Genomic DNA, 24036 nt, shown 5'->3' with positions numbered 1-24036 from the left:
TATGTAAAATCAGAATGGTAATGATTAGAAAAAATTTTTTAAAAGATTGTCCTGTTTGGATGGTAAGCTTCTTAAAGGCAGGGACCATTTCTGTTTCCCATTCTTCCTGGTATGTAGTTAATTCAATAAAGATAATGTTAGTTGATTAACAGGAATGAATGTATAGCTCCATTTTTAAAGGGCTTGAGATGGAAGTATTATTTCTTTACTAGGTATTCTCTAGAGGTCTAATTTAGAAAATGTGGAGTCTCTGGTGCACACAGGTCTGCTTCAGCAAAGGTCCCTACAGACAGTGGGGGAATAGGACCTGAAGTTCCTGGAGAATTCGCATCCTCCTTATTTAGGTTCTTTTTCTTCCTAATCAGTTAATTAGTGAACCAATTGAACAGATATTTATTGAATGCTCAAGAACAATGTCTTTGGTGCTTAGGGATATTTATACTTACACAGCACAGGCTCCTCCCTCACAGCATTTACAAACTTCTATTGGGGGAGATACAATTTAAAATTAGCAAACAACTCTTGAGTGTGCTAAATTACATGACTTGCATTATATGTATTGAAGGAGTTAAGAGCAGGAGGGTCATCAAGGAAGGCTTTATTTGGGTTCAAATAGTTCAGAATTCAGATAGAATACATTCTGTTGGTTTAAGCTGATGTATTTGCTGCCTGCCATTTTGAGAGTCATCTTAGGAAAGGATCATTTACTTTGAGGTGTTTATTAGGGAAGAAAAAGTTCTAATGAGGTGGATGAAACTGGAGCCTATTATACAGAGTGAAGTAAGGCAGAAGGAAAAACACCAATACAGTATACTAACGCATATATATGGAATTTAGAAAGATGGTAACAATAACCCTGTGTACGAGACAGCAAAAGAGACACTGATGTATAGAACAGTCTTATGGACTCTGTGGGAGAGGGAGAGGGTGGGAAGATTTGGGAGAATGGCATTGAAACATATGAAATATCATGTATGAAACGAGTTGCCAGTCCACGTTCGATGCACGATACTGGATGCTTGGGGCTAGTGCACTGGGACGACCCAGAGGGATGGTATGGGGAGGGAGGAGGGAGGAGGGTTCAGGATGGGGAACACATGTATACCTGTGATGGATTCATTTTGATATTTGGCAAAACTAATACAATTATGTAAAGTTTAAAAATAAAATAAAGTAAAAAAAAAGAAAAAGAGAAAATGAATATTTTATATTCATATGTTTATAACAGAAGCTGTCAGGAGGCCTGCCTATACCCCCTTGACACTCACCATCCCTCCGTATGCTAACTCCCTTCCAACTGCAAGCATCTTTAGTTTTTTTGCCTGAGGGATGCACTGGCCCCAGGAGCCCACTCAAGCCGAGGAGCAAGACAAGACAAGTGACAAGTACGGGGAGTTAACAATATCAGGGGCAACCCTCAACCACTGACTGGAACGATTGGCTGGGATCAATTTTCAGTGTGTCCTATATTTCCTACCGGAGTTCTCCAGAGGGATTGAACCCTGGTTTCCCACAGCAGTGATAATCTTTTTTTTTTTTTTTTTTAATGAATTTTTATTGGGGTATAGTTGCTTTACAATGCTGTTATTTTCTGCAGCACAGCAAAGTGAATCAGCTACATGTATACATATATCCCCCCCTTTTTAAGCTTTCCTTCCCATTTAGGTCACCACAGAGCACTGAGTAGTTCCCTGAGCTATCCAGTAGTTTCAGCAATGATCTTAATTGTAATTTTCTTTATGGGCTTCCTGTCCTTGTTTGACACACTTCCTTACTCTTTCACTGTGCTTCGTGGGATCACCTCCCTCCTGAATTAACTAGTACTTATAGAGTCAGACATGACAGTGACTAACACATACTTGTAGCCATCTCCTTGTTTTAGGATCTGCTGTGGGGAAACCCAAACTTAGAAGTTTGATACTTCTGTGAACAAAGTACTGAGGGAACTTGGCAGAGTGCCGAAAGTAACTTTCCAGGACTTTCCCATATTGGGCTCTGTGTCAGTGACTGTTGCTTGCCAGATTCCACAACAATTCCTCCTCTCCTCCTTGTAACAGAACCTTGACTTTGTTTGGGACAAAAGTGTGCCTCACTAAAACACTGCATTTCTTTGCCTTCCTAAGAAATTGTTACAGCCATGTGACTAATTGTTGCCAGTGGTATATAAGTCAAAGTATTGTGTGGGGCTTCTGCAAAGTGTCCTTTAAAAGGGAGGAGTGTGCCTTTCTCTCTCTACGCCGTTTCCTACCCTCACCCTGATTATTTGGAACAAAGATGTAAAGGTTGGTGCTCCAGCAGCCATCTTAGGTGACCTGGAAAATGGAAGCTCTCAGCTGATGATGGTGGAGCCGAAAGACAGGACACAGGTAGCAGTCTTAGACTACCTCTCTCTTATTTTATGTCATAGAAATTAACTATTTTTAAAAATAAAAAGTATTTTATTTTTTTTGAAAGATCCTTCCACTAGATAGACAAGTCTAGCTTGATACATTTTTTATATTTTCTGATTACTAAAGAAAGATCTGGTGATCCCCAGAGTTCTCTTTCTGTGCAACTCGATCTTCTCTGTTACTCTACCTTACGAACTCTAAGAACTTAGTCTTCTGGGATCCTTAGATGATTCCCTTCAAGTAAGGGAGTCTACCAGGCTCTCCCAGACTCCCATTTTTGTGTCATGGACTAGAAACTCGAAACAATAAGCCAAGGACAATAGTAGTGCTCACCTCATTCGTTTCCCATTTCTCAAGACTACTGTCTTTCATTGTCTGGTGTCCAGTGTCTTTAAAAACAACAGTGTCTAACTATTTTATTTAAGACACTTGCTTTGGCGTTTTCTGTTATATGAAGCCAAATAAAATCCCAACTATTAATAATTCAGGGTCACTTTATTCAGGCTGGGCTCTTGTTTAAGTTAGGGTGAACCAACCAGTTTTAATACAGCTTTGCATTAGCTTTATTAAACCATGGTTTATGCTCACAGGCTTTGTCCCAGATTATATTTTGTAGAATAACCTTTCTTTGTTTCTTTCCCTCCCAATCCTTTACAGCAAATTCTCATTGGTCATAATATTTCCTTAAAAAAAAATTCCATGTTTCTTCAAGGCCCTTCATAAATTCCCTGGAGTTAGTCATTAAGTAATAGCACCATTCAAGACAGTCCTTGGAATTTTATCTCCAAAGGCAGAGGAGGACAATGCCAGAGGAGGCTGCCTGTTCCATTACTTCAAACCCATGGTTTTACTACTGCTAGTGCTACCACTGCCCAACTGATTTTCGTTCTAAGGCTTTTGTCTTTGTAATTTACTTGGGATTCTATAGAGATGATATACTCTGGTTAAAAAAAGAAAAATACCACCCCGGGACATGAATAGAAATGAATATCCAGAATGTACTTAAGTCGAGTCTACTTGATCTAAAACTCCAGTCTGCAAAAATGACTGACGAGGTACTCTCAGTGATTAACTCAGACTCAACATCTGGTTATCTTATCCGCTATGCAAGTGCCAGGAATTTATACATGATTGAAATCTGATTTTTCTAAAAAAATGATTGATTTAGTGGACTTTATACCTCTTTCATAACCCCTAGAGACCTAGAGTCTTTTGCATTTAAATTGCCATGGTAATAGAATGGAGATGATAAGCCTCCGTGCACACCACACACATATGTGTGCATGTGCACACATACACCCCACACACACACACACATACCACACACCCTGTATGCATTAATACTGGACCTCTCACCCAGTTATGCCATTCTGTTTAGTTCCCTCTGTTCAGTTTCAAAGAAATCAAGAGTTAAAGAGGGCAAGTAGATAAAATCTGCTCAAGATGTGAAGCTCTCCTCTAAGTCCACTGCTTGCTTTCTAGTAGTTTTGACCTGATTTCTGTAGATACATGGTCATATAGGACACTTCCATAGTTACTTTCTCTATACCTCATCTTCTTTCATCTTGCAGTGATGGTGGAGAATAACCAGGTCGGAAGTCTGCTTCTCCAGGACTGACTGATACTGCAAGAGGGAACAGTAAGAAGTCTGCAACTCCTCGGTGCGAAACTCCAGTTCTTGCTGAAGGGCCAGCAGCTTTTTCTTGAGTTGTTGGAGTTGCCTTAGATGACATTGCTTATTAGGCTCAAAATTCACGTGTGACTCCTCAAATGCTAAGGCTGTCTTCTTATTCTGTAATTGAGAAAGGCTTTAGATTGTTACCAAGCAGGCAGTCACTCTTTGATTTTTTTTTTTTTTGATCAACCATTCACATCCATCTATCCACCCTTTTGTCTTTTCATCTCCAGAGCACTTATTAAATGTTTCACTCTGTTCACAATAAAGCATTACTTTGTACTTTCACTCTGTATGAACAATTTAAAAGAAGGAAAAAACCATAGTTACTTCCTACTATTTAGATCTACCATTCCTATTATGTAGGTCAGAAGAAAACACACACACGAAAGGGACCTAGAGAGCACTATAAAGATACACTCGATAATATGCTTATGTTTTGTCTTCAAGTGAAAAGAAAACACAATTGACCTGGAATGGAATGGATTTCTGGTTATGGTTCTTGGACTAAACTTGATTATTAAAAATGCCCAAATAAAAGGACAAACTCTTGGGGAAATAGCTTTCTGGAATGCTGGGAAACAGGAGGCAGAGATATTGCTAAGGCACATCTGAGCACTGACTCTGTCTCCTCTTGAAGGCAGATATGAGCTTGCAGTTGCTGAGTGTGTGTGTGTCTGTATGTGTGTGTGTGTGTGTGTGTGTGTGAGAGAGAGAGAGAGAGAGAGAGAGAGAGAGAGAGAGATCTCTCCTTGCCAGTCCACAGTCAACCTGAAATGCTGCTAGACCCCACTTAAATTTTCACTCATTCATTCATTCCATAAGCATATGTTGAGCACCTACATTGTATCAGGTATTCTGCTCATAGGACACATCCCTGAGTTGTTTATTCTGGTACAACTGAGGTCTTCACACGGATGCTTCTATATTTTCTTGCCCAACATTCCCAGTTGAAACAGAAGCAGGACCCTATGGTCCTTCTCCTGCATGTTCTCTACCTGTCTTTTGTCTGTAGAAAAACTTTAGCCAAAGCGTAAGTTTAATCAGAGAAGTGAGAAAATGCAGAAGCAAAGGAAAGTAGTCCAACAAGACCAAACCATAATAGCTTAGTCATTAAACAAAGTCAAGGAACTTTAGCTCCTTCTCAAGGGCTATATAGATAATATTCTGAGCCATACCCTGTGAGCTGTCTTGTAGATACTGAAACCCCCACCAGGTGGAAGAAGTTAACTACCTGATGACCAGACTGTAGCCATGACATGCTGCTGCTGCGCTTCAGTCGTGTCCGACTCTTCGTGACCCCATGGACTGCAGCCTACCAGGCTCCTCCACCCATGGGATTTTCCAGGCAAGAGTACTGGAGTGGGTTGCCATTGCCTTCTCTGGTAGCCATGACATAAGCTGCCACAATTCTGAGAACTGGCCTCAAAGAAATGGGAACAAACCAACCCTGGAACTGAAGATCAACTATACTTAAAACAATCAAGATGACGCTTGATCAGACCACTGCATGACCAACTTCAAGATGACTGTCACAGCTGATGGTGCTGTTTGTGTATGTAGCCCCTTTCCTCCATCTATATGCCCCTGAAACTCCCCTTTAAAAGCTCTTGGCCACTGATTGTCAGTGGCGGGAGTCAGCCTTTGGACATGAGTCTGCCCACCCTCCTCCCCAGTTGCTGGGCTCTCACATACAGCAAACTTTCCTTTCACCAACCTTGCCTCTCAAGTATTGGTTTTAGAGTGGTGAGCAGCCAGGTCCCACTTTCGGTAACATGGTGACTTGTGAAGGAGAGGTGGATGAAGAAGCTGGCTTGTAGGCATCCCTTAGTTCCTTTCTCTGAGTACTGTCTTCCTATTCATTGTTTAAAACCCTGCCCAAATACTGCTTTGTTTCTTGTTTTCCCTCAAAGCTGTATTTGCACCAATACCATAGACTTTCTGGGCATGTCCTTAATGTGGCATTTCACATTCTGCCTTGCATTGTAATGATCTCTGTGCATCTTATCTTTTAATTAGACCATAAATTTCTGAAGGTCAGGGGTCATGTCTACTCGTATAGGGCCTAGATTACAGATTCATAGAGAGCCAGGTATTGAAGGAAAGAAAGACATGAAAACTGGCTCCCAAAAATTTGAGCTTGTGACCTTGGCCCAATTAACAGAGTACTTTCAAACTTTTCTGAAATTAAATTTGTTTTTTTTTTTTACAGTTTTATCAGCATCTTCTCTATATGTCATAAAATTCAACTACTGTTAAGTATACAATTCAATGATTTGTAGCAAATTTATAGAGTTGTACAACCATTATTACAATCCAGTTTTAGAATATTCCTATCACCTCAAAAATTCCCTCATGCCCATTTGTCACTCCCATTCCTACCCCAGCTCCAGGCAACCACTAATCTGCTTTCTGTCTCTATGGATTTGCCCTTTTCAGACATTTCATATAAGTGGAATTGTATAATATGTCATCTTTTGTGTCTGGCTTCTTTCACTTAGCGTAATGTTTTTGAGGTTCATCCAGGCTGTAGCAAGAATCAGTATTCTGTTCATTTTTACTGCTGAACAGTGTGACTATACCATATTTAGTTTATCTGTTCACCAGTTAATGGATATTTGGATTGTTTCAGGTTTTGGCTATTATGAATAATACTGCTATGAACATTAACAGCTGTCATGTGAATGTCATATTTTCATTTAATTAATTTGTTCAGCAAATATTATGGTACACTTCCTATGTGCCAAGCACTCTACTAGTTAATGGGGATACAGAATTTTATAAAACAGAATTTCTGCCTTCGTGAGGTCTGCATCTACTGGTGGGGGAGATGTGTGGAGGGAGTGAGGGTCGGAGAGAGGGAATGAGAGAGAGAGAGGTAGCAAATTAAAGAAGTAAATTGTGCAGTTTATTAAGAGGAAAAAGTGCTATGGAGGAGAATAAAGCAGAGGAGGGAGATGAGGAATGCCAAGATGGACGCAGTTGTAATTTTGAATTAAGTGTTCTCATGGAGGACCACACCGAGAAGGTGACATCTGAGTTAAGATAGTCAAGGAAGAAGCCTGGTGGGAACGTACAACAGGAACACTCCAGACAGAAGTAACAGCAAGTGCTAAGACCTGGAGGTAGGAGGTGCCTGATGGTGTTTGAGGAGCCACTTTGTTCAGGTTGTAGCAGAGAAAGTAAGGGGAGAGTGGTACCAGGTGAGGCGAGAAAGGAAAGGGAGGAGAGGTCTTTTAGGACCATGTAGGCCATCCTTAAATCCTTAACTTTTCCTTTTAGGGAGATGAAAGGCCATTGGAGGGTACTGAGCAGAGGAGTGACATGATCTCCTGTAGATGTCACAAAAGACACACTGGCTGTTATATTGAAAACAAACTGGAGGGAGCCAAGGACAGAAGTGGGGAGACCAGCAAGGAGGCTGCTGCAAGAATCCAGGTGAGAAGGGACAGCAGCATGGACCAAGGTAAAAGCTGGAAGAAGTGGCTGGATTTTAGATGCATATTTGAAAGCAGACTCCACGGGATTTGCTTCTGCATTAGATGTGGAATGAGGGGAGATAATGGTCATCCAGGGCAGAATGATTCCATGGTTTTGGTCTGAGTAACTGGAGAGATGGAGTTTTATTTATTTTTATTTTATTTTTGGCTGTGTCATATGGCATGTGGGATCTTAGTTCCCTGACCAGGGACTGAGCTGGTGCACCCTGCATTGGAAGCATGGATCTTAACCCCTGAACCACCAGGGAAGTCCTGGAGAGATGGAGATTTAAAGAGATTACTTCAGTAAGAGTTGGCACCCAAAAGGAAAAAATCTTCTCTAATGAGAGTGGGTAGGGGCAGCACAGATAAGGTCAGGGAGGCTCAACCCAGTTCAGAACCAGAAAGACAACAGCTGACTGTGTCAATTCAATCTGAAAGAGAAGACATAAAATGGACCATAATGGTCAGTAGGCAGAAGAATTTCCAGACAAAGACAAGCTGAACCCTTGACCTGAACATTTGGTGTATGTGGCCAGAGGGAAGTGGATGAGACTTCTTTCCTAGGCCAAACAAAGTTGAATTTTTTATTTACCCAGCTACAATTGCCAACATTTACAATAAATGTTTTAAATTAAGTGTTTTCATTCTTTTCAAGATAAGAATGGTGCTATTCTTACAACTCATGTGTGAATGAGGTTCAGAGGGAAGGGGCTTGGGAGTGATGTGTGTGTGTGTGTGTGTGTGTGTGTATGTGTGTGTGTGTGCGCTCATGCTTGCATGTGTGCATGAACACAAACATGCATGGGGGAGGTTCTCAAGAGCCCAAGTCCTCAGTCTATATAGGTGAAACTGTGGAGTGGGGAACTACTTGGAGAAAGACATGGTCATGGATAAATATACTTAATGTGGGTAGAACTAAAGCAAAGGGTGAACACCTGGGTATGGTTATTGCAGAAGGGCTTATTTTAGTAAAGCACCTACCTATAACCTATTTTGCTCCAGTTCTATTTCTCTTAGCTTTGTTGAAGGTGGCTTGATCTCTAAAAATTAAGAAACTGGAGTTCTGGTCCTTCTAGAACTTGTGTGCAATTGTTGATTTGGACCTGCCACTCTACTGCCAGATGTGTAAGCCCCAGTTGAAAACTGACCAGTCTCCTTATTATATATTCTTTCTCCACCTCCCCTTATTTCCATGTCCCCATTTTCTTTTCATTACCCAAAAGAATAAAAAAATGCTTTTCTTTTTGAAACAAGCCAAACTCTTTTCTTAGGGCTTCCCCTCCAAGCATATCATCTATACCTCGGTGTGTTCATAATTGTTCTTTGACTTTAAAGCCTCCTGTGGGTAAAAAGTGACTTTTCCTAGTGTAAAGCTTAGCAACCTGGCAATGATACTGGCAAATTGTTAATAATATCCCTTCATCAGAGGTCGTGTTCAATCTTCTGGGTTTAATCTTGGTTTGAGGTAATATGGTAGATGGACCAGATGATGAGAGTTCACTAAAGTTTTTCAGTATAGGGCAAAGGTAGCACCTGACCTATTTTGTCTGGCAATAAAGATCCAAGAACTGCTCATACCTGCAGAGAAACTAGAGTTTTCTTGGATGAGGATTTTAAACATTTGCACACTGTAGATACCTATGGGTTTAAGGGAATCAAATTTCAAAGACTTGGAGAAATGCCTAGACTTATTTGAGACTTATTAAATTTCTACTCATTTATCCTTAAGTGTTCAAAAGATTATTTTTCTTAATTCTAAATGAATAGAAAATGACATGCTATGGATTAAGCCTGAATTTCACTTACATCTGTACCAAGAAGCCGTGTCACAAAGGCATAATGCATTTCCTGCTGCTTCTTTGTCTTCTTTTTTTTAAAAAATTCTTTATAGTGAAGGCAGATATTTTATTAGATTCTGCTTTGACCTTTAAACCGAAATCTGGAGAAAATGAGCAAGTTGGAAATAATCTTATGGAAGTAAGACTAGTTCTTAAGATGACCATTCAGAGTTAGACATGATACTGGAGGCCATCTGGTCTACCAATGTTTCTCAGATTGATTTCTGTCCAGGATTCAGCTGTCTTAAAAAATAGAGGACTTGGCCACCTGTAGGAACCTGTTCTCATATTTAGACTACTTTTCAGCTCTCCTTGTGGTCAAAGAGATTATAGCTATTGCTCCCTCCTTGCTTATGTGGCCATTTGATCACAGAAGGAAATTAATTGGCCTGGCATGATTTCACCTTTTGAAAAGTCATGTTGGTTTCCACCCAATACTTGGTGGTTTTCAAGTTGATGCTAATTGATTGATGTTAAGTTCTATATTTTCCCTGATATTCAAGTTAAGCTGACAGGTCTATAATTACCGAGATTGTCCTTTTTCCCTTTTTTAAAAGATGAGCACTTCATTTACCCTTTTTCAGTCTGCAGGGACTGTCTTTATCCTCTTGAGTTCTCAAAAATACTCGCTAGCAGCTATGTAATAACACCTGCCAATTCCTTAAGTACTCTTCGAAGTATATCATCAGGCCCTGCTGCTTTGCCTAAAGCCAGCTTTTCAAAATACTTTTTAACCATTTTATTCTCTTTTTTAGTTTCTGTCTCAGGTTGGCACTGCTCTGAAAACTGAATCCTTGATGATCCTTCTTCATTTAAGGGAAAAAGCCCATCTTTTCCCAGTCGTTGTCAGAACTTCTTTCCGTATCTTTGAGGTGGGAAGTGAGATATTTCCCCTGTAAGCCTGATTTAGTCTTATATCACTAGAGAGGTTCATCCCGGGGTTGGGACTAGGGTGAGATAAGTGATGGGCACATCTTAAGGAGGCATTCAATCTTAGGACTGAACAAGTACAGGGTTGGCACCTAAAGAATGAGTGCCCTTGGACCTCCCTGGTGATCCAGTGGTTAAGAATCCACCTGTCAGTGCAGGGGACACGGGTTTGATCCCTGGTCTAGGAAGATTCCACATGCCTCAGGGCAACTGAGCCCCATGTGCTACAACTACTGAGCCCATGAGCCCTAGAGCTGAGGCTCTGAAACAAGAGAAGACACCACACTGAGAAGCCTGTGCACCTCGAGAATAGCAGCCCTCACTCGCTGCAACTAGAGGAAGCCCACGGGCAGCAACGAAGACCCAGTGCAGCCAAAAATAAAGAAATACAAGTTAAAAAAAATAACGAGAGCCCTAATATTCTGCACCCCAGGCACCTGACTTGCTTTACCTCAGGCCCAGCTCTCTCTGTTCCTGGGACTTGGGGCACACTGTATTCCTGATTTACAAGGTCACCTTGCCCGTCCCTCTTTTACACACACAACATCTGATGTCATATTTTAATTTTTTGCATAACTGTGTTCTAAACCTCTTGCTTATTTCTCCAGCTCCTTGTCAGATATTAGTCAAAATTTCAGAAAGCCTTGGGTTCCTCCTTTGTTCCCATATTATATTTCCTTGTGGAAGGCAGGTCTTGCAGGGGTTTTCTGAGTGGATGAGTGTAAGTCTACATCTAATTGTGTATTTGTATGTGTAGTCTGCAATTTAAATTCTCTGCTAAGTGCTGGGGGAAAAAAAAGAGCCTGTTTTAAAGCTTGTTTCAAGCTGTTAGACCTTCTTTTGGGCAATTAGAATAATAAAATGGGACTTAATACCTTTCTCCCTCCAAGTTGCCAGGTACATTTGTAAGCCACATGACTTTCCCTGACTGGGGGAATAAACTTGCAACAGTAATGGTGAAAATATCCAAAAATGTTAATATTTAGAAAAAAAAATTACAGTAGTATCCTTCCTGGGATCCATTTAAGGAATCCAATGAATTTTTCTATATTTGTGACTTACTGCAGAAAGGCCAGTACTGTGTGATGAGTTGCTTCAGTCATGTCTAACTCTGTGCGACCCTATTGACTATAGCCCACCAGGCTCCTCTGTCCATGGGATTTTCCAAGCAAGAATACTGGAGTGGGTTGCCATGCCCTTCTCCAAAGGACAGTAGTGCTCAGTAAGAAAAGGTAGAATTGAAAAAAAAGAATTGCTTTGCTTTTAACATTTTTAGGGCATCACAGAGGAATAATTTGTGGTTTCCATAGGGAAGTAGTAAGTCCTGGGAGAACTCTTAACAGAGTTCTAATTAACTCTAATTCTAACTCTCTCAGTTAGGAGAGGCCAGATCCTTGACTGCACCTAGGAGGCTAACTTGGAGGCCTGGCAACAGATCTGTGCAACCAGTACCTGCCTCATGTTCACCAATAACTCAAGTCCCCAAGTAGAAATGACGACTGCAAGTTAGGAAGTCTTGGAAACCCAAAGTATTTAGGAAACTCTGGGAAAACATCTCCCAGCTGGCTCCCCAGCTTGTGTGCATAAATTTAGAGACTGGTTTAAAGAGCTTAGAGCTGGAGTTTCCAAAAAGAAAAAACCTCAGAATGAAGTGAAGTTGCCTCAGCTGATGAGTTGCCTAGGAGGTTAGTTCAAAATCAGAGTCTCAAGAAAGATGATCATGCCAGGAGATCCTCCTGCTCACACAGGTTCAGGACAAGTGTTACCGAGTATCGTGGCTTGGGCACCTCTGGAAGCAAGTCCTATGACAAAGAACCAGGCATCGAGTAAGTAGCTTGTGTGGAAGGTAATTTTAGGAAACTCAGGTACGGGAGTGGGGAAATGAACAAAGCAGGGAAGGATACTGTGAAAGGAGGCCAACCCAGTTGCCACTGTGAGCACCTGGTACTGGGCCCCGTTGAGGAACTCCAGGAGGAGCAAAGAACGTGCCTGGAGTTATCTCCAGTGAAATAGAGTAAGGGAGACGGGTTGCTAATCAGCCCTCTCCCCATCAGTCATTGGTTTAGGGCTGCTTCTAGGGGCATTAATTCTTCTGCACTTCAGCTTGTCCTGTGACTGGGCTCCTGTACCCAAAAGTAAAGCTTATATGCAGAGAGCTGCAGGTATGGCAATAAAGAGCTCCGGCTGCACTGACAGGAAGTGACACCTCAGAGCAGGTGGAATGGCTACTATTTTCATGGGTGATGTAGAAGTTTGTCCAAAATCCATTAAGAGACTTCCCTAGCAGTCCAATGGTTAAGACTCCGCACTCCCAAGGCAGGGGGTACAGGTTTAATCTCTGGTTGGGAAACGAAGATTCCACATGCCACAAGACTTGGCCAAAAAATAAATAAAGTAAAATCCACTCAGAGATGCTATTCTCTTTACATAACTACATAACTATGATCTGGCTTTTTGTTTTTTTTTTTAAGGGCAATGGACCTCAGGTGCTAATTCAGTGTGAAAGACCAGGTAAAGAAAAGAGCTCAGATGTAAATGACCTTGGAGATAAGATAGCTAGACTGAAAAGTCCTCAGGGCAGGGATGGCATCTGTGTGTGTGTGTGTGTGTGTGTGTGTGTGTGTGTGTTTAGTTCTCTCTCATTGTTTGCTCAGTAAGCGCTCTTGAATGACCAGTGGGAGAACTTTCTATTATTTCTCCTACCCAAGGAGGCAGAAGTGGAAACAGAGGGAGCAGAGGTGGGAAGTGGACAGTGAATCCCTTACGTGGCTGCTGTTCATCATGGCCTCCTCCACACAGAGCTGATTCTCCTGCAAGGTCTTCCCCTGTCTCTTGCAGACATTGTGTAGATTCTTGATGTCAGCTTGCAGGCTCAAGAGCTTGCTGTTCAGACTGCTTACGTCTCTGTCTCTCTCCCCCACCTCGGCAGTCAGAAAAACAAAAGCATCAATTATGAACTATCAAGAAAATGCTTACTTTCGTTCACTGGTTGACAGAGACTTTAAATTTGCTGGAAATTTGTCCATCAACCCTTCACTGTTATTACTTATTCTGTGTAATGTTTACACAGTATCCATTTGCGAGGTGTCTGAGTGCTCTGCATTATTCAGACAATTACTTATTTACATTAATTAATCTTCACCCACTGCTGTGGGGGCATCATAGACGTTTCCCTTGCTTTAAAGAGAAAGTCAGTGCCTAGAACAATTTCAGGCACCTGGTGAGCTATCTATAATATTAATGGCTCTGCCACTGATGAGATGTACTAGTGAGATGTCAAATGGACTTGTCAAGACTCTAGTGAATCAGTGCTGGAGTTGATGTGGCTTCTGAAAAGTCTCTTCACTTTCCCTTCTACCCACTAAACTAAAGTCTTCCCTCACCTACAAACTTGGGTTTCTCTGGTGGCTCAGATAGTACAGAATCTGCCTGCAATACAGGAGACCAGGGTTCGATCCCTGGGTCAGGAGGATCTCCTGGAGAAGGAAATGGCAACCCACTCCAGTATTCTTGCCTGGACAATTCCACGGACAAAGGAGCCTGGCAGTCTACAGTCATGGAGTTGCAATGAGTTGGCCACGACTGAGCGACTCACACTTTACACTTTTTACACCTATAAACCTTGTGCTTTTCTTTGGAGACATGTATCAATGGGAATGAATGTAAAATCCCTGGACTGATTGCATAAGATCCCTGTCCTTGATTATAAGTGAAGAAGATTTGTTAATTACTGCTAGGTCAGATGGAAATTAGTGATCAAGATCAAAATAGAGAATGTGGGGCACAGTAGCTTGGGTGGGGTTGGGGCGTACAGCCGTGGGAAGGAGGTGGGGACTCTGTCATATAGGATGCCACCTTCCACTCCCAGTGTTGTGGGTGACAACGGTGTGAAAAGATATTAGCAAGCAGCCCTCTGTGAACCTGTCCAGTGGTTTAGTCCTATCACTGTGCAAACTTTTCATGATACTCCTGAGGACAGGCACCTCCATCTCCGAGTCTTAGATGTTGGAACTGAGGCTGGTGCTTTTATAGTAGGTGCCTGCTTGTGTAAATTATCAGAGCAAGCTCTTAGGTGAGGATTCCTGGCATCTGTTAAAGAAAACAATCCCAAGAGAAATCAGCAAGTAGATGGGGGAAGCAGGACAGGGAAGAGAAGGAAACTAAGGAAGGGCACAGTTTCAGACAAAGTTTTGTGGGAATGGCTTCAGCCTAATTCCACAGGGAACTCCAGAGTCTAAGTAACACCTTAGAGCCCGTCCTAATTAGATGCAATGAAAGCCGGGCTGTCAGCCTCAGCATCGGCCAGCCAATGGTTAAGGGCTGCCTCGTGGAGTGTAAGCTCCCAAGGACTTCCAGCTTTCTGCTCTTGGGAGTAAAGTGACCCCAAATGCCCAAGGGCAATTCTTCTAAGAGAGTTGTAGGTGCAAAAGCACACAGAAGCCATGAATGCCCAGAAATGGCAAAGTGGTCCAAGTGATAGTGTCCAAGGTCCCATAGGTGGTTAGCAGAGGAGAGTTCAGCTCTCCTGGCCCTGCAGCCAGTGCTCCACCACCACATCCCACTGATTGCGCTGACTTCTTAAATATATGAGCTTTATAAGGCATACTCCCAGGGGGAGCTGGAGACCTGATATGGACATCATAAATCAAGCCTTGCTGGACAGGTCAGTTTAAGAGACCTCTGCACAAGGCTGGGGGTGGGGTGGGAGGGGGCAGAAATAACCACGAGAATCGGACACCTCAATGTCAGAGTATTCGGAATTCAGAAGGTTTCCCAGAAGTGCTGCTGTCTCAGCTGATTTATTCCATCATTTCCATTTAGTACCTGAACATTTTTTTTTTTTTTTTTTACCACTTTACAGTTTAATTAGGTTAACGGCGTGGCTGTGTCATTAAAAGGATTTTATTATCTCAAAACTCTCCTTCTTCCTCTCCAGCTCCTGTCCCTTGTTCCCCACTTTCAGAAAAATAACAGTGGATGTCAACTGCCCCAAGCATGTAATTACCATTAAGACAATTACCAGGGACTCTCTTAAGAGAATATGTGTACAGCAGCTAAAAAAAAAAAAGGTGTACAGACACTGTTCTCTAACTAGAAAACAAAATCCTTGATCTGACAAGGAGCAGCAGTTTGATTCTAGTGCTTTTAAAAGCCCTTTTCTCATGGCTTCCTTACTGGGAATACGTATGGAGACTCATTGGGGATTTGGGGGTGGGGAGCCTAGGGATTCCCTATTGCTACAGGACTCTCTCTTTGGCATTTATGAGCAGATTAGGTGAACATACAATGCTTGCTTTATGAAAGTGCCACATGCCCTATACTCTTGCCTGGATGCTGAATATATGCATCCTTAGGTGAGGACCATGTCAACAGATTGTTGTGTATGAAGCTGGGCACACCGAGGACTCACCAACAAAGTACCAGTGATATACAACTTGAGCTTCTCCATGTTAAAGCTCAATACCCTCTCAGGCCAATTAAAAAACCCCCACTCCTTCTAGTTTTAGATGTCCTCTGAGAAGAAGGCCGGCTAGCCCAATTCTATTGCACCACCAGGGCTTCAGAATGTACACGATCTCATCTGATTTGGACATTAGCACTGACTCAGTGGCACCCCACTCCAGTACTCTTGCCTGGAAAATCCCATGGACGGAGGAGCCTGGTGGGCTGCAGTCTATGGGGTCGCTAAGAGTCGGACATGACTGAATGACTTCACTTTCATTTTTCACTTTCATGCATTGGAGAAGGAAATGGTAACCCACTCTAGTGTTCTTGCCTGGAGAATCCCAGGGATGGTGGAGCCTGGCGGGCTGCCGTCTATGGGGTCGCACAGAGTCGGACACGACTGAAGCGACTTAGCAGCAACAGCAGCAGCAGCAGCACTGACTCAGAGTCTCTGAGGCAATTTCTTTGTTCATAAAACAAGAAGTTTGGAATAAATAATCCCTTCTTTGAGGATGCCCTAAACCAGTTGAATAACAAAGGTATTTTGCTGAATGTCACATGAAATTTGCTTTGGAAATCAGAACCTAACCATTCCCTCCTAAAGGCCAAATTACACAAGGGTTTTGATTCACCAGAATAAGAGTGAAAATGCTGGGAGAGTACTAAGGTGATTTCCATGAACCATGTATTATTTTTTACTCTAAGTGGTTGTAAGAAGGGGCTGTGCTCACCTCAGAACTCTATAAAGGCCAGTGTTTCTGAGGTTTCAGTAAACTTAATTTCTTGCTAATATCATGCACAGAGGTCACTGTACACTATTTCTAATCCTATCTACTTTATGAACGCTAAATTCCAGGCAGATGCCTTTTGAGTATCAATATGCAGTAGAAATTGATTTAATCTGACATTTCATCAATCAGAGCTCTGTAACCAGTACTGGGACACGAGATGAACTGAGAGTCTAATGCTGACCCTCAGGCGCCATCTGATCCTGCTCTAAATATGAAGTCATGAACAATCCGAAATTACAAGCCTCCACTGCTAAATGGGTTTCACGTACATAAACCACATACTTAGATACAGGCAAACCTTGAAGATACTGTGGGCATGGTTCCAGACCACCGAGATAAAGTAAATATCACAGTAAATCAAGTCACACAAATTTTTTGGTTTCTCAGTGCATATAGAAGTTATGTTTACAATATTCTGTAGTCTATTAAGTTTGCAAAAACATTGTATTTAAAAAAGTATATCAGTTCAGTTCAGTTCAGTCGCTCAGTCATGTCCGACTCTTTTCGACCCCATGCATCACAGCATGCTAGGCCTCCCTGTCCATCACCAACTCCCAGAGTTCACTCAGACTCACGTCCATTGAGTTGGTGATGCCATCCAGCCATCTCATCCTCTGTTGTCCCCTTCTCCTCCTGCCCCCAATCCCTCCCAGCATCAGGGTCTTTTCCAATGAGTCAACTCTTCGCATGAAGTGGCCAAGGTATTGGAGCTTCAGCTTCAGCATCAGTCCTTCCAATGAACACCCAGGACTGATCTCCTTTAGGATAGACTGGTTGGATCTCCTTGCAGTCCAGGGGACTCTCAAGAGTCTTCTCCAACACCACAGTTCAAAAGCATCAATTCTTCGGCGCTCAGCTTTCTTCACAGTCCAACTCTCACATCCATACCTGACCACTGGAAAAACCATAGCCTTGACTAGATGGACCATTGTTGGCAAAGTAATATCTCTGCTTTTCAATATACTATCTAGGTTGGTCATAACTTTCCTTCCAAGGAGTAAGTGTCTTAATTTCATGGCTGCAATACCTTAATTTAAAAATAATTTATTGCTAAAAAATGCTAACCATCATCTGAACCTTTAGCGAATTGCAATCTTTTCGCAAAAGTAACAAAGATCACTGATCACAGATCACCATAACAAATATAACAATGAGCAGTTTGAAATATTGCCCAAAAGCCAAAATGGGACACAGGGACACAAAGTGAGCAAATGCTATTGAAAAAAAAATGGCATTGATAGACTTGCTTGATATAGGGTTGCCACAAATCTTCAATTTGTAAAAAATATAATATCTACAGAGTGCAATCAAGTGAAGCTCAATAAAATGAAGTTTGCCTGTACCCAGTTTTGCTTATAAGGAGTTGGAAACTGGTCACTTTGTTTGAAGGCCTGTGATAGCAGCAGCAGCTACCAACCAGGCAAAGTGATGAGTGCTGATGCTGCAGTTGCTACTATATTCATGATAGTTATCAGAAAATAGGTTACTTACTGAAGCAAATTTTCTGTATTGATTAAGTGAGTCTTTTTTCAAAGAACATGCCTTCTTGAACTATATTTCAAAAGACGATACGAAATTTTGCTCTAGGCTTCAAAAGTATTGACAGGACTTGCCTGGTGGTCCAGTGGTTAAGAATCTGCCTGCCAATGCAGGGGACACAGGTTTGACCCCTGGTCCGGGAAGATTCCTATGCCTTGGGGCAACTTAAGTCCATGCACCTCAACTACTGAGCCCACATGCAGCAACTACCGAAGCCTGAGTGCCCTAGCGCTCGTGCTCTGAAATAAGGGAAGCCACCACAGAGAAAAACTTGTGCACCACAGCTAGAGAGTGGCCCCCAACTCCGCTTGCTGCAACTAGAGAAAGGCCTGTGCAGCAACAAAGACTAGGCACAACCAAAACATAGAACTAAACAAAAGATTTTTTAAAAAGTATTGACAGAGAGTCTTACGCTTATTTTCCGGGGGAGCTGATGTTAAACTGAAGCTTGTGATTCAGTAGCACACTCAGGCCCCAGGAGCATTACAAAGATTCAAGATGGCAGCATTTCCCAGGATTTGGAACTTGAACGATAAAGCTTGGATGGCAGTTTCCAGAGTAATTCTGGAGTCCACCAACAATACCATAAAGTTATTATCTGGGAAATTATTTTTGTGAGGATAAAGAAAGGTCTTCAATAAACAATGGAAAACCATCCTTAGGCCTCACTACCATTCAAAACATATCAGTTTGTAGTCAGAGTTATGTTTTTAAAAGCATGAAATCTTAAAAGTTAACATTGCTACAGGAATTTTTATAGTTTACTTCTACAGTAAAAGAGTTTAAAGTTATCTATAGTAATTCCAAACATTGCTATTGATATTACTAACTTGATTCCTGAGTTTACTTTTCCATCTATAAAAACATTACAGTTTTTATTTACTTAAGATGGGAATTAATGGGCACTTACCCAAGGTTTAGCCTGTGAGTAAAAATTTTGGATCCAATTATGTTCATATAGTTAAGACTGAGTATATTTTATTGTGTCTTAAATTCTTTAAAAACTGACACCCTGTATAAGTATATGGCTTAGGATACACATGGCCTATGTCAGAGATCCACCGCCTATGGAATATAGGCCAATTCTCATTGGCATATAATTTCCTCCAACATATCCTTGGAGAAATTATTTCCCTAGAGAGTAAGCTCCACAAGAATAGGGATCTTTGTCTATTTTGTTCACTGCTTCATCCCTAGGCCTTAGAGCAATGCCTGGCACAGTGAAGTGCCCCAAAGATAACAAGTGAATGAAGAAATGCCCTTCTAGAAAAGCCATATCAGACCCTTTTTCTTCCTGCAGAACTTTCAGTGAATCCTGAAGGGCTCCCACTAGTAATCTAGCAGGAAAGGAGTTGAAACACCTCTTTTGGAAACTTCTTACCTCTAGGTAGGAGGTCTGTTAGAAAGCATATGTCATGTGGGACAGCCCTACAGTAACAAAAACATCCCCCTTAAGTCCTTTCTGGAACAAGTCAGGGAAAACATAAACACAGTTTGACTGAAATATTAAACTCAGCAGAGCACTCTGTTTCCATATCAGTCCAGATAAAGAGAAAATGTTGGCAATAATATTTAATAAGTGCTTAAGTCCCAAGCACTGGTTTTTTACATGTGGTATCTTACTTAATCCTCACAGTGAGCCTTGGAAATAAGTACTCATTATTCATATTTTCTAGGTAAGGCAAAGGAAGCTCAGAGAGGTTAAGTAAAATGCCCAGTATCACACTGCTATTAGATATAGACCCAGACCCACCTAACTCAAGTCTGGGCTTTTATATGTTATGTACGCTCTGCTGCCCAACTCTGTCTGAGATTTGAGGATGCTTATTATAGGAATTTTGAATCATGAAATTTGAAAAGATGTCCCTTGTAACAAAGGTTCAAGCAACTCTATTCCTTTATACAGAGGAGTAAGAAGACTTACCTCATCTTTCATTTCCTTGGTACCTCTCAATTCTCCTTTAAGTTTTAGCATTTTCTGAGCTTTGTTATAAACCTGAAAAAGTCCAAGAATTTAAGATGGAAAAAGCATAAATTAGTCTGGCCCTTTAAAGATTTTCCCACCTGGATATGTGCTCTCAGCAGGGAGTCTGGAAAAATTTCTGAACTGTTGGCAATACCTACTTGTCTATCCATCTGTTTGTGTTTTCGAAAGTGTGTTAAAGCCTTTGCTAGGAAGACAGGACCGTGGTTTTACATCTTTCCCCAAAAATCACCAGTTGGTAGGCTAGATAGTTTCTGAACTCATCCTTCTTGGAAAGTAAAAGGTCTGAAATGATTTTACTTTCTAGGTTTCTAAATATTCTATGGCACAAATATAGTTAATATTAGGTACTAATTATGAACCAGTTGGGATGTGCACACACATCAACTTCATTCTCATCATAACCCTGGGAAGTACACACTATTTCTGTCTCCACTTTACAGAGGAGGAAATGGAAGCCCAGAGAGGCTAAGTGACTTACCCAAGGTCAGACAGGCTCTCTTACTACTCCATGGGGATCTTCCCTTCCATTAATTTCTACTTATTAATTTGGAAATATCTGATGATGTGATGTTTTTTTGCAGCGTCAATTTACTGTTATATTGGCGGTTGTAAAGCTAGGAAACTTGGAAAGTGCTGAGAATTATCCAAATAAAAAGCCTCAAGGAAAACCACAGATATTTGCACATATGTGTGTGTAAGTATAGGATGATGCATGTGAGGTCATAATGCACTGTACTTATTATTAAAATAATCTAATTCATTATGTTTTAAACTCTAAGACTAGAGGAAGTTTCCATCAGGCACTTACCTGCAGAATAGTTGCAAGAATGAGAAGCTATCAAAATACTCATTCTTTGTAATGAACCACATACCCCACCCCTAATATAAGCCAAGAGGAAGAAAGAATGTTGGTGAGAATTTGGAATGTTTTATGGGGTTGTATTCTGATGTGCTGCATTGTTTACCCTCTTACGGCTTCATGCAGAGAGATGCATCATGGGAATGGTGATGTCCATCTGGCTTACCCAGTAGGGAGGGGCTAGGTGATTCCGCAGTAACAAATAATCCACAAATCTCAGTGATATAAAACCATGAAGGTTTATTTTTCACTTGTGCTACATGTCCTTTATGAGTCAGCTGGGGCTCTGCTCTTTATTGTCCTCAGCTAGTAGAACCTCTATCATCTAGTATGCTGCCTGTTGCCATGGCAGCAGAAAGGGAATTAGGTGAATCACACACAGGTTCTTAAAGTGGAAGTGACACACTTCACTTCTGCTCACATTTCATTGGCCAAAACAAGTCCTATGGCTATGCCCACTTTCTTCCTTTACCCTCAAGAGGAAATATTGGTGAATGTTACAAATCACTTCAATGCAAGATATCTTAGTTGACTGGGCTGCTGTAACAAAATATCACAGACTGCATATCTTATAAAGAACAGAAAAACTTTTTTCTCACAGTTCTGGAGGTTGAGAAGTTCATGATCAAGGTGCTAGGAGATTAGGTGAGGACCCACTTCAGAGATGGCTGTTTCTTTTTTTTTGCTGTAAATTCGCATGGCAGAAGGGACAAAGGAGACTCCTGGGGTCTCTTTTATAAGGGCACTAATCCCATTCATGACAGCTCCATCTTCATGATGTAATCACCTCCCAAAGGCTCCCACCTCCTAATACTATCACCTTGATGGTTAGGATTTCAACACATGAGTTTTGAAGGGACATAAACATTTACTCTACACTGTTATACAGCCAAGAAGATTAAAAATAGCATGGCCTAAAAGAACACTGAACAGGTCTCTATGCCAGGAAGCTGCTAAACCTAGTTCAGCACCTAAGTCAAGGAGCAGCCTATGGAAAAGCACTCATCTCTCCAAGCCTTCATTCTCCCTCTCTGAACTGAGGAGTTGTACTGAACGATGGCTTTCTTTCCTAGCTCTAAAGTTTACTGTTTTGGTTCTACCTTGATGGACATTCTTCTTTAACAGGAATCGTGAACGCAGCCCAAGCATCACACAAAGGTTGTAGTGGAGTAAACATATCCTTGAGAATAATATTCCTCTAGAGGCTGACGACTGAGCGACTAACAACAGAAGCTGACTTCCTGGATTGTCAGGAGATGATTCTTAAATAAAATGAAATCTTGTCCCAGAGACAGAAAAATGATTGTCTAATTCATGATCGTTTCATCTACTATGGAGTTCCACAGCTACCATTGCAAGGGCCAAGAGCATTTGGAAGGAAAAGTGGCAGGCACAGGCTCTCATATTTGCATGGAAATATATTTACTAAGTAAAATAAATTAGAGGAAAAATAGAGAGCTGAACTGTGTTCCATGAAGGAAATATGGGAGTCCTGTGAGTCATTAACAATAGAAGTGGGCAATTTGGAAGTGTTTATGATGAAAAAAAAGGGAAGGGTTATACAATAAGTTTGGAAGCATTTGACAGTAATGTGTGCCAGATGGGTAAGGAAGAGTACTGTGGGGCAGCCTCAGCTGCTTCATAAAATGATCACAGGAACCTTCACAATGCCTTCTGAGGAGTGTGTGTCTAGTGTGGCTGGACAAATATTTTGTAGAGGAGAGAATTCATCCCAGAGGGAGGGGCTCCCCACCTGATCCATGGATACTGATCTCTGGGCACAGGACTTGAATGTCCCCTCTCTTCTCAAACTCTTGATTCTACACCTGTGCTATTGTCTCCGGCCTCACTGTTGAGACCTTCACATCCTTGTGCCTCATCTCCTCCACTGGCATCTCCAATTCTGTTGTGTCTCCCCAGGGAACTATTCTTTGCGTATTCGAAAGTTCTGCCATCTGCTTTTCTAGCAGGCTTTTTCTTGGTGACAGTTGGGACCACAAAAAACAAAAGACAAAAACTTGGGCAGGGGATCTAGTGATGTTTTGTGCCTCTGAAGTTGGCCTCAGCCCCCACACAGAGCACTTTACAGATTCTCAAGAAACACTTATATTACATCTAGTCATCACATCAGTGACTAGGGTAGCAGTATAAACTCAAGTGTGCAAAGAAAAAGTAACTGTTTTTGTATTACTCAATCTCTTTGTTAGATTCCATTTATACCAAATGGCAGAAAATGGAATCTTAGTTATTTCTGAGAAATAGCCATCATTTTTCAGATAAAAAATGAAGCAGTTCATGATTCCTTCCACCTATTTAGGTCTCTCCAGAGTGTGCCTCAGTTCTGGGGTCCTGGTTGCTCTGGTCCCTGGTCAAGGGTGTCTCTCGCAGCTGGAGTGTGCCCAGATGTCTATGTGCTGGTCATCAGGCTGCAGAGACTTCATCTTCTTACTGTAGCTTTCTGGGCCTTTTTCTTCCTCTGAGGAAGCTGCTAATGCAGAAAGACACACACACATGTGAGACTGGTCTCAGGCTCTCTTCTCTTGGACGCTCTACCATCATTATACCATCATCACTTCCACCATTCTCTAGAAAGGTCAGTTGAGAGGAAAGGGATAGGATTTTAAGATCTTGTTCACTCACTTCCCTGTCCCCCACTCCTGGTATGCATCAACATTTCTGCCCCTGGACTGCTAAATCCATCTGGGGTTCTATTGTTTTCTCAATTTTTGACAATTATACTGACCTTACCTGGGTCAAATTCTCTAACTTATGTTCATATTCTCCTCTCTTTCCTCTTTATTAATTCAGAGAGTCCTTGTTACCTTGTGGGGAGAGGAAGGAAAAAGGTCTAAGTGAATAAGTTCAATGAAACATAGGTTGAGTGGGGGCAGGATGGGAAACACACGTTAGTACTTCTTACACCATCTATCAATATCTTCGTGAGGTTACACACATGCCATCAACACAGATTACTGGTGCTGACTCCCCATGAAACTGCTCACAGCTTGGGCATATGGATGAACTACTGGCCTTAAAGCAACACTGTCTGTTACTTTTCCTTCATGACCTAGATGGAAGAATATCAAGAATCTATTTTTTT

The 24036-nt window shown here is 41.6% G+C and overlaps 1 protein-coding gene and 1 long non-coding RNA gene across 2 annotated transcripts in view; one reads left to right on the top strand and one right to left on the bottom strand.

Annotated features, from left to right (window-relative positions):
• PMFBP1 (polyamine modulated factor 1 binding protein 1) overlaps window positions 1-20065 on the bottom strand; it is a 49518-nt gene extending 29453 nt beyond the window's left edge. The window contains exons 1-3 of the mRNA XM_086351585.1: window positions 20015-20065; window positions 13081-13236; window positions 3940-4182 (exon numbers count right to left, since the gene is read on the bottom strand). Coding sequence (XP_086207711.1) covers window positions 3940-4182; window positions 13081-13236; window positions 20015-20065 — 450 coding nt within the window. The remainder of the gene's footprint in view (window positions 1-3939; window positions 4183-13080; window positions 13237-20014) is intronic.
• On the top strand, window positions 2191-4353 carry LOC147353511 (uncharacterized). The gene is made up of 2 exons (XR_015145712.1): window positions 2191-2366; window positions 3962-4353. It is a non-coding gene; the product is annotated as an uncharacterized LOC147353511 (long non-coding RNA).
• Window positions 20066-24036: the final 3971 nt, after the last annotated feature.

Source organism: Bos grunniens, chromosome 18, assembly GCF_055505025.1.
Source record: "Bos grunniens cultivar Pamir isolate PY7600 chromosome 18, Bosgru_T2T1.0, whole genome shotgun sequence".
NCBI lineage: Eukaryota > Metazoa > Chordata > Mammalia > Artiodactyla > Bovidae > Bos > Bos grunniens.
Note: the sequence above shows the minus strand (reverse complement) of the source record. Positions and strands in the feature narration are given on the sequence as shown.